The 13,168-nt window shown below is 38.8% G+C and overlaps 1 protein-coding gene across 1 annotated transcript; it reads left to right on the forward strand.

Moving 5' to 3' along the window:
- The first annotated feature begins 1,791 nt into the window (after positions 1-1,791).
- On the forward strand, positions 1,792-12,421 carry LOC143142426 (SH2 domain-containing protein 1A-like). The gene is made up of 4 exons (XM_076303294.1): positions 1,792-2,111; positions 7,641-7,701; positions 10,428-10,572; positions 12,123-12,421. Exons 1-4 carry the CDS (start codon positions 1,933-1,935, stop codon positions 12,143-12,145), a joined length of 408 nt encoding a protein of 135 aa, XP_076159409.1. The 5' UTR covers positions 1,792-1,932; the 3' UTR covers positions 12,146-12,421.
- Positions 12,422-13,168: the final 747 nt, after the last annotated feature.

Here is a 13,168-nt window from a genome sequence, read left to right on the forward strand (position 1 = left end):
CGCAGTTCTGCCCGAAATGCCCGATAAGTGCCCAAAAACCGTTACAATATGGCCGCCGAGTGGAGGGACTTGCCTAAAAGGACTTGGCTATTATTTTGTCATTTTGTTTAAACCTTCTATTAAGTCAATATCTATAAAGCATTATGAACAGATTCATAAAGGGTGATGAAACATCACAATGACTTGACTTAAGTCTGTAACTATTTATACATCATGATTGCACTCATAAAGCATCATGATGTTATTATAGAAACTTTTATAGCTTGAAGTATGAAAATGCATTATAAAACTTCTTTTATATCTGTAATGTCCTCGTTGATGTCGTCATTACCATTATCAAAAGGTAGAAGGAGCTTTAAGAATGTAGTCATGGCTATTTCTGAATGGTAAGAAACGATTCATAATTTTGAGGCATTGTGAGTACTTTATAATCCTTTATGAATGTGTGTATAATGCATCATGGATAATGACTATTGACTAGACACCAGGACCAGACTGGACTATTGCATCCTCTTGGAATTATAAGGTTCTATCTGCACTCTGAGCAGATATTTAGCCTCAAACCTTTTGCATTCCATTCAGTAAAAAAATATGTGAAACAAGTCCAAATGTATACAAATTACAAAAACCTCACATACTGTATTGTTACGTTATTAGATAATAAGAATATGTGAATAACTCAATTTTGCCAAAAATGTCAGCAAGAAAATAATAATTATGGTTATGGTTATGGGATTTGGCAGATGCTTTTGTCCAAAGCGGCAAATACAAAACAATATAATACTTAAATTTAACAGGGAACAATTTAAAATATTGGTCAGACTACATTAAGGAGAATAGCAATAATAAACAACAATGTCAATTCAATCAATAGCCTAATGAAATAAGCAATGAAAATTAAGGAAAATAGCAATAATAAACAATAATGTCCATTCAATCAATAATATAATAACAATAACAATAGCATGGTAAGACTAAATTACCGGGTTGTGTGTGCAGCTTTTATGTAACCTTCTCTTTCAACAGTGCTGTGCAAACTTAGGCATTTGCCTAAACACAGTTAGTTTAAAAGTCTGCTACATTCAGATACTTAAAAGTACTTTGTATGGACTTCATATGCTTATTATTAATTCAAGTCATTTGAAAGCATCCTCAAATTCTAGTGTTGTTTCAAATGTGTAAACAGCTTTCAACTTTCATTCTTATCTCACACTACTTCACATAAATTGCAAAAACAATGTCGGTTTTAAATCGATAGTACAAGTGCAAACTTAAGTGACCACAATATAGGGAAACCTGACAGGTCTCATTTAACTCTTGAGCTATTTCAGTGGAACTAACAGAGCTATTCAAGTAACCAGTGTGTGAGAGGGCTGTGCATGCTCAGATGTACTTTTGTTTACAGGTATATCTGTATTTGTATTATGTTGTTTCGGTTATTAGTATCTATTGATATCTATCGATAGCCACATGAACAAAAAGCCGAAAGGTGAACAAAATCTTAAATGCGAAACACAGTACTTAAATAAAAACACCGATGTGACACGTGGCGCACCATGCAGTGTGGAATGTACAAACTTGATTTGCAATTGAGGTATATGCACACCACATCCTAGCTGATCTAAAATAAATGTTTTTACTAGAGCTGATATTATACATCATCTTATATTTCAGGTGTCTCACTAAGAGATGCAGAGAATAAAAGACCCCACAAAAAGTTCCAACCCAGTAATATGTAGGCCATGCAAAGTTGACTGTGGTGAGCGCAAAGTGAGACCAAAGTGTTATCTTCAGACGTGTGACACCTTGGGAGCATGAAGCTGAAAAAGGTGTAAAGAGCCAGTTCCTGCCCTTGGTTTCGTCCTGTTGCCTCTGTGACAGCACACACACACACACACACTCACACACTCACACACACACACACACACACAGATGCTGCTTCAGTGCTCTGTTAACACAAACCTGCTCAAAGGTGTATTCATGGAGTCGATCTATTATGGTAAGATTAGTAAAGAGGTGACGGAGCGACTACTGGAGAGGTATGGGAAAGATGGCAGCTATCTCCTGAGGGACAGCGAGAGCGTCGCGGGAGCACTGTGCTTCTGTGTCAGGTGAGTATAACAAGAAAGAAGTGTGAACAATGTGTTGGGCCATGATTTGTAAGAAAGAATCCATGGATTGCCTTTTGTTTCTTTTTGAAATCTTGAAAAGACTTAAAGTGAATGTAAGGAAATACATTAACTTTATGGAGCATTCTGGCTGTGTGTAAAGTGGGTATAATAAGAGAGAAGTTTGAGCAATGTGTTGGTTTATGATTTGTGTTCTTGGTCATTGGAAAAGGGTGAACATAAGAAAATATAGCATATATTAACTGAGGGATGTGCTATATGTGTTTTAATGTTATAGTTTCATCATGTTAACTCTTTGTTGGGTACCTTAAAAGAAAAAAAGACAGCAATTTTATTATTAAAGCTAAATTATTATTAAAGCTAGATTTTTACATTTTTTACATGCTTACTTATGCTTATATTATCTACACAGTGAAATATCAAAAATAAATAAATGTATATTGAACCAGTATGCCCCTTTGATCAAATTACATTTTCAGATCCATTGTCATTATGAGGGAAGTGTGGCTTTACTTTTAGTTTTACTTTTGATTCTTTTTTTTATTTTGACTTCAGTTTATTTTATTTTAACCCCCTGGTCAAGATAAAATAAGACTCCATTTCCGCAGAGAAAATGCAAAGTGTGCTTGCTCAACTGTAGTACAAGGTCAGCAACAGGATCAGACATCAGGACTGCAGAGCATTGTTTAACCAAGCTTATCACCCGCAGAGAAGAAATACTCTTTTCTGATGGTGGGGTGGCTATTAATTCTGAGTAACGGGACACCTATGAAGTAGATTTGGTAAAAAAAAGTTTAATCACTGTTCCATATCAATACTTATGAATGGTAACTATAACAACCATAGTAGGAAGGGGGTTGAGTCTGGAAGCAGGCTTCACAACAATGGAATCAACTGTAAACAAGCTAACTACCTTGGTGCCGTTATCTCTTACTTATCACCCGGAGAGAAGAAATACTCTTTTCTAATTGGCTGGTGGGGTGGCTTTTAATTCTGAATAACGGGACACCTATGAAGTAGATCTGGTAAAAAAAGTTTGCCGTTCCATATCAATGCTTATGCAATGGTAACTATAACAACCATAGGACAACAGTTGAGTGTGGAGGCAGGCTTTGCAACAATGGAATTAACTGTAAACAAGCTAACTGTCCATGCTATCGCTGTTATAGGGCCAATGAAGGTTGTACAAGAAGCTGAACTAGCGGGCTTCTTTTTAAACGGAACTGCATGTTTCCTTTGCATAAGGGCATGGCTTTACAGTGGCAACAGGGTGATAAGCGAGATAACCAGGGATGGATTACTGCACGGGCCTACCGGTCAGGGGGCCCTGAAGCCCAAGCCTTTGCAAGGAATCATTGCCTCAATATCAACAAATCAGGATGTAGGCTATGAATCTGATTGAATTTAGTATTGGCCATCCCAAAAATGCACCAGAATACAGGAAATCACATTAAACAAATTAATTTTTTTCTGGGGGAGGACCCCCAAACCCCCCCTCCCACTTAAGCAACAATTGGTGGGGGGCCCTTAATAGATCTGGGCCCAGGGGCCTGAAAGTTCATAATCCGCCCATGGGGATAACAGCCTTTGAGGTGTGTAATGGACTCGGATGGCTCTTCGGAATGCAGCTGAGTTCCATTAGCATGAAAGGGCGTTCCTAACCTTCAGAGGTCTGATAAATCCACTGCAAAAAAATGTACCACTGTAAATGGCAACCGGTTTTGAGATTCTGATTCTCGTCTTTCATATTATTCCATGAGTAGTCCGCTCACCTATCCCAATGAAAATTCATTGAAAGTGAAAGTCAGCAAGTAACCTAACATGTTGTTATGACCGGCGGACAATACATACCTTACTTATACCACAGCATGGTTGAATTTCCTATTGTGATGCACTCTTTACAACATCAATTATTGTACAGATATGCACAACTATGAAGTAGTTCCAGTATTTTGGCCACTCGTTGTTTAAATGAACTGTCGCAACCCAGTTACAATTTAGGTTTTAGCTCAGTTAACAACAACAGCATGTTACATTTTATATAGCGCTTTTCTCAACACTCAAAGCACTTCACAAGGGGGGACTTCACTAACCATCACCAATGTGTAGCACCCACCTGGGTGATGCACGGCAGCCAATATGCACCAGAACGCTCACCACACACCAGCTTGAGGTGGAGAGTGAGGGAGTGAATGAGCCAATTACAGTGGGGGATGATTAGGGGGCCAGATTGAATGAGTCAGGTTGGAAATTTAGCCAGGACACCAGGGAGTGTCATGGGATCTTTAATGACCACAGTGAGTCATGACCTCGGTTTAACGTCTCATCCGAAGGATGGCATCTCCTACAGTACAGTGTCCCCATCACTGCACTGGGGCATTGGGATCGATCTTTTTGGCCAGAGGGAAGAGTGCCACCTACTGACCACCCACCAACATCACTTCCAGCAGCAACCTAGTTTTCCAAGGAGGTCTCCCATCCAAGTATTAACCAGGCCCACACCTTCTTAGCTTCAGTAATTCAGCTATAAGACAAGGTATCCATTGGTCTGGCTGCTGGCATTTGAAGCGAGTAAAACTGTGATTTTAAGAAGCTAAGGCTCAACAGAATCCTGGGATATGCCAGTTTGGCAACGATAGAGATGGGCTTTTGCCGCAGCAACCACACTTGATTGGGATCAATGTATAACAGCCAGACAGTTTTTCAAACAAGCCGCCTGAAGCCGGTTTTAGCCATTGAACGGTGGAAATTATGGCAGCAAATTACAGTTTTTTTCAATCGCTAACAAGCGCTTATCCATACTTCAGATACTTTTTCTAAACTCTTAACACAGACTCACACCTACAAAACACAATTGGCCAAATGGATAATTTTCCTCTCAAAAACACATTTTGTTAAATATATACTAACTCTTCATTTCAAAACAGAACACATCTTTCTCTGCACACACTAACTTTACCAAAACACTGGAAATCTGATTCAAAATGAAATTATTCTGTCAAAGAATAACACTTGTTTTCACTTCACAAGGTACATGCAGTCAATCAAAGTACACCAGGTTTCAAAATACTGGCTATTGTTGACATTACAAAAGCTGCATAGACTTTATGTTTCAGTTTTACAGGTATCTGCGTGCAAAACATGCAATCCAGCATTTTTACACTACATTTCTTGGTTGGGAACTGTATGTCCACATGTAATGTTCACATTCAAAAGCATTCCAATAAAAAGCTAATCAGTTTTTTTTTTCCTGTACTACAGGAGGTTCAGTACAAATACTGTTTACAGTATGATAGAACAGAAAGAGTTTACAGTATTGCTTACAGTGAACAAAATATCCATGAAACACACAAGAAGCAAAAAGCCCAGATAAAAAGGGGGGAACTAAAAAAAAGCACAAAATTACTGTATCTAATCTCTGCGATCTTCAGGGTTAGGCCACATGTTTTCATCAACATCACATATTATCCAAGGCGATGCACCTAGGATAAAACCGCTTGGTAGCAGAAGCAGAGCTATCTAAGGTTTGGAATATTGTTTTTACTATTGTGGGATGTTGTGTGCTAACATTCTTAAATACTGCAAAAATGATCCATAATTGTGTTGGGAGATATAACTTGTTTGTTAAGAAAATGTAAGCATTGTGGAAATGTGTTCACTGACTGCATATTGTGTGAAAACGACATGGAATGTGTGAATGGTATGGCCATAAAATGCTGTGCTAATTGTGTTTAGAGTTTTGAAAATGTGGTTAGACAAACGCTTGTTAGCGACTGAAAAAAACTGTAACACAACGCAAGAGTGCAACAGTGGTATAAAAATATATCATGGACTCCACGGCATTTGGGTATTAGAAGTTAATGCACTTCGAGGTATAGGGCCTAATGGCCATTTCTATACCTCGAATGAGCATTATCTTTTAATATCCGAATTTGTTGTCCATTATCCCTTACATCGCTGAAAAGAACAGTGAAATCTGGAAGAATGATGGAATGGTGTCTTCAACATTATTATAACTGTCAGTTTTGTCAACTGGTCCAATCACTGCAAAGAGACTGTCTCTGTCTCTTTCAGGCTCTTTCGCTTCTCATCTGACTGTCTTTTTGTCTATTAATCTTTTGCTGTTTCACTCACACACACATATTATCTTCCCATTTGTTTGATGAGGTCTCACTCTCACACTCCTCATTCTCTCTCTCCCCTGCATATCATTTAAATTTAGGGTATACCTCAGATGATAAATAGACACTGGGAAGATCTGCACACGTATGCACACACAGACACACACACACACACACACACACACACACACACACACACACACACATACACACACATACATACACAAACATTTCTGATAAAACAAACAAAATAACTATATAATTGAGCTAGCTAGACATAAGGAAGATCTGTCACATTTTTACATCTCAAGAGCATCAGACCAATAGAAGCAGCTACACTGCAACCATGTAGACCTATTTAGAATGAGTAACAGCAGTTTGTCTACGTGAGGTAAAAAAAAGTAAACAAGACAGTTTCAGCTAACAAAAGGTGGTAATTATAGCAGCAAATGAAATGGGATGATGGACTCAAAATGTTAGAAAATGGGATAAGGTCTATACATGCTACAGCATCCTGGTTTCTTTTGGAGAAGGTACTCCAGCTAGCATAACTGGATTTTTCAAGGGCTTATCCAGGGTTCTGAGATCGGGATAAGATGTTTATGCACAAACACAAAATTGGGAAACTAAACAAACCGGGATAACCAGGGTACTCAATGTCCATGTAAACACAGTCTTGCTCTCTTTTGGTCTTTCTCTCTCTTGTGTCATTCCTGCTGCAAGGGTTCAAGCCAACAGGGAACTGCTCCGGCTCTGCTGCTAGATGGAGATAGGCTTTGTTGAATGGGCCGACGGGATGTGGGGACTATTGCTAATTGTCTTCCTGGCTTTTCAGTAGCCTAAGCAATGTGCTGATTGACTCTTCAGAAAAGCTGTAAAAGGGCAAACATTTGTACTCATAACTTGAGTCTTGTAGTTACAGTCTGGCAAGTTTGTAACTTCAAAGTTGAACAGGAAAGAAGGAAGGGAGAAAAATTGTCTACGTTTGCCATTTTTTTCCCCACACATGCACAAAATATGTACAAAATTTCTTTACACATGCACAAATTATTTTGCACAGCTGCACAACTTTATTACTCATGTCAACATCTTTTCAGGAGCACAAAATATTATCCTGAATATGACTCTGAATTAACCATAGATCAACAACAAACTCTTATAAAAGCTGACTCCAGACATGTGGTTCTCATCAGACAAAGATATGATAACAGAGTTAAAATAATAGATTGAGCATAAACTGTGATGTACTTAAACTGAACTCGAGCTGTGTGTTGTGTACCTTTGCCAAAGTACAAGACGTGCTTGACTGGGAATGAATGGGATCAATATGGGATGGAGGGAGGATCTGTGATTGCTATGTTACTAACGAGCATGTCTTATGTCCATGCAGGAAAGCACCCTTTGTCCACACCTATCGCATTGAGAAGTCTCAACGAGGCTGGGCAGTAGAGGTAAGATGTGTAACCTCAAAACACACACACACACACACACACACACACACACACACACACACACACACACATAAATAACTCATGATTATTGTTTACGTTTCATTTTTAGGTTTGACTAGAAAACATTGTTTTCATGATGAATGAACTTGATTTAACTAGTTTCTCTATGTTGAGTCTGTGTGGCTCCTCTCTTACTTACTTGTTGTGTCAACTCAATCTTGAGTCCTCTTTTGTACTTTTGTCCATTTTATGAAGAATCCTATAATCTACATTTGTCAATGAATATACTGAATGAATCCGAAACATAATTCAGATTCTACCCTATTTACAAGCCTGTTATTATAACTTTACAAGCAAAAACACTACAACACCACAGTCTGAATGTCTATTTTCTGGCATTGCTGCTGTGCATGTGGCCTCAAAGTGCTTGTGCACCTTGATCCAGTAGAGACTTGGTTCACATGTGCCCATAGTGGGCTAAAGGGCACTTTTCTGGGGTAGATCACAATGCTCACTGGACTGACTCTAACAAGACCTAACCTGACCTAATTTGACGTAAATTACTGACTTACCGACTTTATTTGGCATTAACTTAAAAAGAGAAATCTGGTATATTTCAACATGGGCCCTATTGGTATCAGTCATATTAGATTGTTTTGTGCTCTAAATTTTCACTTCAGACCCAAATGAGGGAAATATGTCAGAGTTAAAACCCAACTGACCCCATAGGCTTTGCAATAGAAGCTAAATTGTATTGCTGCTTAGCATTGTGGTAATAATATGCCTCATATCTCATGTTTTTTGTCCATACTGAAGCAAATAAAATAGGGCCCAACTAGATTTCCCCTTTAAAGCAACAATATGAAACAATTTTAACAGCTTTATACTTAAATACTATAGCTTTAAGTATATTTCAGGGGGGTTGAGGATAGAACAGTTTGGAGTGACATGAAACAGATGTGAGAGAGAGATGGGGGTGATTGGGAAATGACTGTCATAAATCAAACTAGGGTCACCAACGGCACTTGGACGTTGTCAGGGTGTTGCCATTTTCCACGCAGCTGTCCTCTTTACAAATCTTGTACGTGAATTTTTTACTGTTTTGTACCTTCTGACTCATGGATAGAATATCTTTGTCACTGTCACCGTGTGCTCGGAATACATGGTAGCCTATTGTATTAGACAACTCTGCCATTCTGCCGTAGAAGGGACGTTATTAGTCATTTTTAAACACACTGGGTATCCCTTTTGCACAATTTCTCAACATGCAGGGCAGTACGATAAAAGGTGACATCAAGGGGTAAATACCAAGGGGGCTATAATTGCGACTTGACTGGATTTGACCTGATTTCACCTGACTTGCATCTTGATTTGCAGTGGCTGTCTTCTAGTGCCACATTCAGTCAAGCTTACCGAGTATACTGTATGGTTCTCTCAGTTTTAACCCCTTACTGTGTCACTCCAGCAAGCCTTGCTGATGTTCATCCCTGCCTCTCACATGACTAACAAACCAACGGTCCAGCAGAGCTGTGCCAGCCACCGTGTCTTGGCTACACGAGGCACTTCCTCTGATATAGACGTTGAACCAAAACCAGACACACAACAACAGCGACTTCTCCGCTGAACTTCTTCCCTAGTTTCACTGCAGTAGCGGTTTGCTGAGAGAGGCCTGTGGTTTGTTGTGCACTCAGAGCCATGTGTTCTGCACACGCAGGCATTTACACAGCACTAGCTACATGAACAGATATATTATCATCATTATCATTCATTATTATCATCATTATCATATCATTATTATAAATATTTATCAATATTTATCAGTCTCTAGTTAGAATGATGCTTGCTAATGCATGGATCTTACTAGAAGATCTGTGCAGACACCTACAACCTGCTTATCTCTCCTTGTCTGTGCATATCTTAGTCTATCTCTCTCTCTCTCTCTCTATCTCTCTCTCTGTCAGTTTCACTATGATGTTTTGGTACAAGATTGGCAACAACGACAAGATCCATTACCACAACTTGAAATTCAGTCATTATGTTTCATGTGGCTGGCATTTTGTAGCAAAATCACGGCACTGGCCTAGTTTTACTTGGCTCTTTTTAGCATTTCTTTCCTAGCTAATCGTTCGTAAGATCAGTATCATGTACTCATTGCAGTAATCTGATGGCTGGGACCTTGTCTCTACAATCAATGAGAAGGCATGGAGTTCAGAGTTCAACACAGTACTACTGCCCTCTTATCTGTCCTCAGTGCAGACAAGGAATGGCACACTTTTGTTTAAAAAGTCTCCCTAAGTTGATATTTGAATATTTGAACCCTGATTATGATGACATTCTGAGCTGGCCTGTCTTCGACTAAGAATTAACTTAGTCGGAAAAAAAAAACACTGTTAAAAAAAAAAGGATCAAACAGCCACCATTCACAATAACAATAATATTATGTTTAATATACAGTATTTGGTGCAAAAATCTTTTTTTGTGAGATGTTACCATCATGTGTAATTCCCTATGTATTCATACAGTAATTTATACCATAACATAATTGTAACATATATACATCTAAATATCATTCTAATAAACATATGTAATTAAAATACACCTAAATATAATCTACATGATTGTAAATGTACTCTAAAGATCTAATATTAAATTAACTTATTGCCATTTACTGTAAATGACAGTAAATGTAACCCAAGGGCCTTGTTTGCATTTTTGCTGTGCTGCAGACAGTGAGTGGCAGCAACCCTGAATACTTCCAGAGCGTGAGCAAGCTGGTGGAGTGCTACAGGGCCAAGACCCCCCGCAACATGGAGCCGCCGCTCTATCCCCTGGACAAAGACAAACTCAGCGAGGAGGCTCTGCGATCTATAGGTAACTGAGAGCCATACTATGTGTGTGTGTGTGTGTGTATGTGTGTGTGAGTGTGTGTTTGGTGTGTGTGTGTGTGTGTGTGTGTGTGTGTGTGTGTGTGTGTGAGTGTGTGTTTGTGTGTGAGTGTGTGTGTGTGTGTGTGTTTGTCTGTGTGTGAGTGTGTGTGTGTGTGTGTGTGTGTGTGTGTGTGTGTGTGTGTGTGTGTGTGTGTGTGTGTGTTTGTCTGTGTGTGAGAGTGAAAGAGTGAGAGACGAAGAGAGAGAAATGAGTGAGAATGAGTGAGGGAGTGAGTGAGAGAGGGATGGATGAAGGGAGTGGTAATAAATGTATGAGGAAGTTTGTGAGTAAGGGGGGGAATTCTCCCATTTGGGAATTGTCCCATTCGCACACTTCTGTGTTACGCGTATTCTCCCCTTACCGCTTCTGTCCCACACACAGCGTGCAAGTTTGAAATCAAGGCGGCCTTATGAAAGAGGCATGATTTATTTAAAATAGAACCAGACTGATCCACCACCTTGTTAATTCAGTCATCTCAATGACCTTCTGAATGCCATTTAAATCCAGAAAGAACACAAACCAGTCTTTGATTTTGAAAACGTTAGCATGGAGACCTGCCTACAGTATGGTGTGTCATCACATAACCTAACACAGAATTGACTTCACAAAATGTGACTTTTGCTTTGAGGCTTGTTTATAAAGAGTCAAGACCTGATTGAGTTATGTAGATTCATAATTTAAAAACTCACTGTTGGGAAAGAAAGTTTCAATGGCAGCTGCTTTTCATAATATCAAGGTATGCTAACAAAGCTGTAGACTGACACCTGCAGTTTATTGGCATAACAATACCAGCCTCCATTACAAACGAATCAAGAGACAGGAGAATATAAACTATTCTGCTCGACAATAGCGCAGACGTCTGTGCAAATGTATGGATGACTTTAGTCAACTTGGGAAGAAATGGACAGATTTCAACGAAGTAGGCTATTGGATTATGACTTCATGTCAAGTTAAAACTGAAGATGCACAGTCGGTGATAAGGTAATGTCGGGAAATATGCCACCGTGTGACACTGTAATGGGGAAAAACATAAAGCCGTATCAGCATATTAAGCACCAAATGTGATAGTGTAATGTTAATTTGTAACATTCTGTGTATAACATACATGTATTTAGAACTAGGCCTACATGTACACTGCTGACATCAAGCAATATGCTGCTTCACCTTATAGTGGCGTTCGACCCTAATACAGCCATCGGGAGCGCGCAGCTGGAAACGTGTCTAAGTCAGTGGCAGAATGCGCACAAGAGTTGTATACATAAGAAACGGACAGATTTTGGGATTGCTCCTCCCAAAACGTGTAACTCCCTCTATATCACACGTAAATGGCAGTGGGGAGAATTTACACACTTTTTTTTTTAATTACACACCCTTACGTAGTACGCACAATGGGAGAATTCCCCCCTAAGTGAATGAGTTAAGTATAACTGCATGTTTATGTATTTAATGTTCTCTTAATGTTCCGGACCCTGAAGTTCTTTCCTGTTCAACAGGTCCAAGTTATTGGGAAATATGACAACATGAAAACCTGCCCCTGTGAATGTGTGAATGTGTGTGTGTGTGTGTGTGTGTGAGTGAGAGAGAAAGAGAGAGGGAGAGTTTATGTATGTGTGTGTGAGAGAGAGATTCAGAGAGATAGAGAGTTTGATATCAAATAATTTCTATATTTGATGTGTAGTAAAGTCTTCAGACTAAAAAAGTCCTCAGTGGCACTGGTAATGTGAAAATATATTTTACTGTATTTTTTAAACATTGTTTGTGTGTGAAATAAATACAAATCTAATTTTCCTAATGGTTTTATATCTCCTGAATTATTGTACAAAAGATAGCACCATGCAAAATTATTTACCACTAGGTGGCAGTAGACACAATTCTTGCAAGAATGTGCAAGCCTGCTTACGGTCAAGTCAAGTCAAGTCAATTTTATTTATATAGCGCATTTCATACATAGAGGTCATTCAATGTGCTTTACATAAACACAAGCAAACAGGAATAGCTAATAAAAACATAGAAGAGCAATAGTCAAAGAATAGAACACACAAGGTACAAGTAAATAAAAGCATAAAAGGGCAATAGTTTAAAGTGTTTAAAAAATAAGAATGAAAACACATACAAAACAGCATAGAATGATTATACTAGTCAATCACCCAGTGAGCAGCAGAACTCGTGGTTTGTCATAGGTTTTCTAGCTTTTTAGAAGGCAAAACGTTTTTATTCTGTTGTTTTTGTTTGATTGTTTGTTTTATCTGGCCACAATTCAGTGTTTCCGTCTGTCTCCTGCCCACAAATATTTGTACAGTGTTTCCTAAAAAAATATACCGAGCTTGGTGTCGTTTGTCGTCCTGTAACCAAAGTGCACTTTGCTGGAAAGTCCCCTCCTCATGTGTTAGTGTTAACTCAAGCTTTTCGTGAGTACAGGAAACAGTGTGTCAGTTCTGTAAATGAAAATAGAAACACCAAGCACCACATCTATGTAGTTGGAGATATTTGACTGAGCAAGTCATGAAAATGTGTGGTATGTGTGTGTGACACACTTAAT

The sequence above is a fragment of the Alosa pseudoharengus genome, unplaced genomic scaffold (genome assembly GCF_046254945.1).
Source record: "Alosa pseudoharengus isolate Yale_2024_CS ecotype anadromous, Long Island Sound unplaced genomic scaffold, YU_APseudo_1.1 YU_APseudo_1.1_scf_24, whole genome shotgun sequence".
Lineage (NCBI taxonomy): Eukaryota > Metazoa > Chordata > Actinopteri > Clupeiformes > Clupeidae > Alosa > Alosa pseudoharengus.